At 38.7% G+C, this 3,402-nt stretch overlaps 1 protein-coding gene across 1 annotated transcript in view; it reads left to right on the plus strand.

Annotated features, from left to right (window-relative positions):
• HEATR5B (HEAT repeat containing 5B) overlaps positions 1-3,402 on the plus strand; it is a 94,833-nt gene that overhangs the window by 76,484 nt on the left and 14,947 nt on the right. Inside the window, exons 28-29 of the mRNA XM_023516670.1 lie at positions 1,058-1,202; positions 1,963-2,229. Of these exons, the coding sequence (XP_023372438.1) occupies positions 1,058-1,202; positions 1,963-2,229 (412 nt within the window). The remainder of the gene's footprint in view (positions 1-1,057; positions 1,203-1,962; positions 2,230-3,402) is intronic.

A 3,402-nucleotide genomic window follows, 5' to 3' on the forward strand; every position in this document is an offset into this window, starting at 1 on the left:
AAAAAAAAAAAAAAAATGATATAGGAAGTGGAGGCATCCAGCCTGGGAATGGAAGAGGCAGAACAGATAGATGACATGGTGGTAGATAAAGTCATCTCAGAGACTTATGTGAGGCATAGCCTCTCTCTGTAGAGAGAAAGGCTGAAGGCATGAGATAATTGAGGTCCTTGAAGAATCCCTGGGAAGTCAATAGGACAGGACAGAGAACATATAACCAGCCTTAGATAAGAGCCTGGAAGCTTGACACGGCACCTGTGGCTCAGTGAGTAGGGCGCTGGCCTCCATATACCAAGGATCACGGGTTCAAACTCAGCCCTGGCCAAACTGCAACAAAAAATAGCCGAGCATTGTGGCAGGGCCTCTACTCCCAGCTATGTAGGAGGCTGAGGCAAGAGAATCACCTAAGCCCAAGAGCGGGAGGTTGCTGTGAGCTGTGACACCATGGCACTCTACCGAAGGTGACAAAGTAAGACTCTGTCTCTTAAAAAAAAAAAAAAAGAGGCTGGAAGCTTCATCTTAAGGGAAGAGGTAAAGATGGCGTTGGTTGCAGTTGAATTTTTTCCCCCTTCTTTTTGAAATTGACCTAGGTTCATTGGATGGATTTGGTGTGGAAGACGGTAGGAGGCTTAAAGTAGGTGGTGAAAATTTATAATATTATAATTGCTGAGGTGAATAGGAAAGAGACTCTCCAGAAATCTACACTCCCTAGGAGATAACTCTTGGTCTTCAGCTTAGGTTGCAAATTATGAATTTTAGTGGCACTAGACCCTGGCAATACTGTTTAGCCTAAGTATTTCTTTCCAATAAGAGAATATTCATCATTGAATATAAAACTTGATAAAATGTGTTCAGTTCTTTGTTGCTTGAAAATACATTGGGATAAAATGAGACCATTTCTCAAGGTTGTTATAACGTTCTTTCTTATTTGACATATAGTCCCATATATTAATTTTAACTACTAAATTTCTATATTTTTATGTGTGTATTTTCTTAGATTTTAATAATATAAATTTCTCTTTTGAAATTAATGAAATGTATTTGTATGTATTTATAATAGCTGATTGGTGTTGAGTTGCTGAGTGTTCTGCACCGCCTCCTGTTGACCTGGAACCCATCCTCCGTCCAGCTCTTGGTTACTGGAGTCGTTCAACAGATAGTAAGAGCTGCTCAGGATTACTTGCAAGAAAAAAGAAACACTCTAAGTAAGCACTAGAAATTATACTAACTCAAAGTAAATTTTATTTGTAGTCTAATTTTTAAAATATTAATGTCAAGTTTTTTTTTTTAAATGATATATTTAGAAGACTTGAAAACAGCAGGTGAAACTGCTGATATTTGACTGTTTTTCACCTTCAAAAGTGTTCAGTTTCGGCTCGGCGCCTGTGGCTCAAGTGGCTAAGGCACCAGCGACATACACCTAAGGTGGCGGGTTCGAATACAGCCCGGACCCGCCAAACAGCAATAATGGCTGCAACCAAAAAATAGCCGGGTGTTGTGGCTGGTGCCTGTGGTCCCAGCTACTTGGGAGGCGGAGGCAGGAGACTCGCTTGAGCCCAGGAGTTGGAGGTTGCTGTGAGCAGTGAAGCCATGGCACTCTACCCAGGGGGACAGCTTGAGGCTCTGTCTCAAAAAAAAAAAAAAAAAAGTGTTCAGTTTCATTTGCTTCTACCTACTGTATTTTCATTCCTATTATGGAATACACGACCTAATAAATACATACCTAATAAAATATATAACTTAATAAAAATACCTAATAAAGATTTTCCATGTGCTTAAGGAGAGGTCAGTGCACAGAATTCTAGGAAGCCAGAGAGTTATGCTGAGAAAGAACTGTGGCATCAGTTAGACATTTACTTGTAAATCCTTTTGAAATGAGTTTTTAAATACACTTGTTATATTGTTTGATATGGTATTTGTTACCTTTTTTTGCTGGAAATTCACCAAAATTATCTTTTACTGAAGATGAAGATGACATGGAAAAAGAGCCCTGTGCTGTATTAGGAGAAGGAGGTGACAGTGGTGGTCTCATTCCTGGAAAATCTCTTGTGTTCGCAACTATGGAGCTGTTGATGTTCATTCTAGTGCGGCATATGCCACATCTCAGTACCAAGATGTCCGACTCTCCAAGTCACATCGCCACTAAAACTCGACTGTCAGAAGAAAGTGCTCGTTTGGTGGCAGCCACAGTTACCATACTCTCTGACTTACCATCCCTGTGTTCACCTGCTGGTACAGTATTGATCACTATTTGAAAATATGTTCTATTTTAGCAGAGAAACTTTTAGGTTAAGCACTGTTACAACTTCTTCTCCTCTTAAATCTCAAGTGTAAAAGGAGAAATTGGTCTTTTTTTAAAGCTTTATTTATCTGTAGGAGCCGGTAAAGATTATAAATTCCAAAACTACAAACCAAAGGTGTTCTTTTCAGATAAATTTCAAACAAACTATGTATTGGAGCAGCGGTCTCAACCTGTGGGTCGCGACCCCTTTTTTCCATTTGTAACAATGTGGCAGTTAGGAAGGTTGAGAAACACTGTATTAGAGAGAGACATCTAATGTCAGCTGATAGTCATAAGGTGGAATCACTAAACTCTGTTTTCTGATCTGGTTGCCACCCTTGAGTAACATTGAAAAACCGAAGAATGTCGGAGAAGAGTGACAGCCAACTCTGTGGAGCACCTCAAGAAATTATGGCTAAAAATTTCTGCAGATATGTGGCGGTGCCTGTGGTTCAGGGAGTAGGGTGCTGGTCCTATATACCGAGGGTGAAGGGTTCGAACCCTGCCCTGGCCAAAACTGCAACAACAACAACAAAAATAAGTAAATAAAAATTTCTGCAGATAGCAAAGAACTATTGTATGTTAAAGTAGACTTTCCCTCTGTTTTATCTGGAAAGTAAAAATAGTAATAGTAAATATATTGGAAAATTTCATCTTAACACAAGGAAGACCTTTCTAGATCTTAGAATTACCCTACATATGGAGTAGTGAATTCTAAGTTACGGGACCCTTGCAGGCAGAGATACAATGGCTGTATGTGAGAGTGGTGAAAGGACTCATCTCAACTGGGCAGTTTAATTTTGATTTCTTTCAAATTTCTAGGATTCTTTTCATTTCTTCTTTCCTTCTCCCTTAGTCTTTTTATTTCTTTGGCTTGAATAAGTTGACCTTCATGCAGTGATGAGGGTCGATTACATGTCTTAGAATTGCTGTAAGATACATGGAGTTCCTTAGATGCTTCTTAAAGTATATGGTAGAGTTCTCCTGTTTTTCTGTCCTCTTTTCTCATTTTCATTATTAAAAATAATAAACAGATAAAATATTGGAAGTAATAAAAATAAGGCTAGCTGGGAAAAAAAGAAAATATCAATTTTGGGTTTGTGGTTTTTTTTTTTTTTTTTTTT

Source organism: Otolemur garnettii, unplaced genomic scaffold, assembly GCF_000181295.1.
Source record: "Otolemur garnettii isolate 467f Iridium unplaced genomic scaffold, OtoGar3 scaffold00095, whole genome shotgun sequence".
NCBI lineage: Eukaryota > Metazoa > Chordata > Mammalia > Primates > Galagidae > Otolemur > Otolemur garnettii.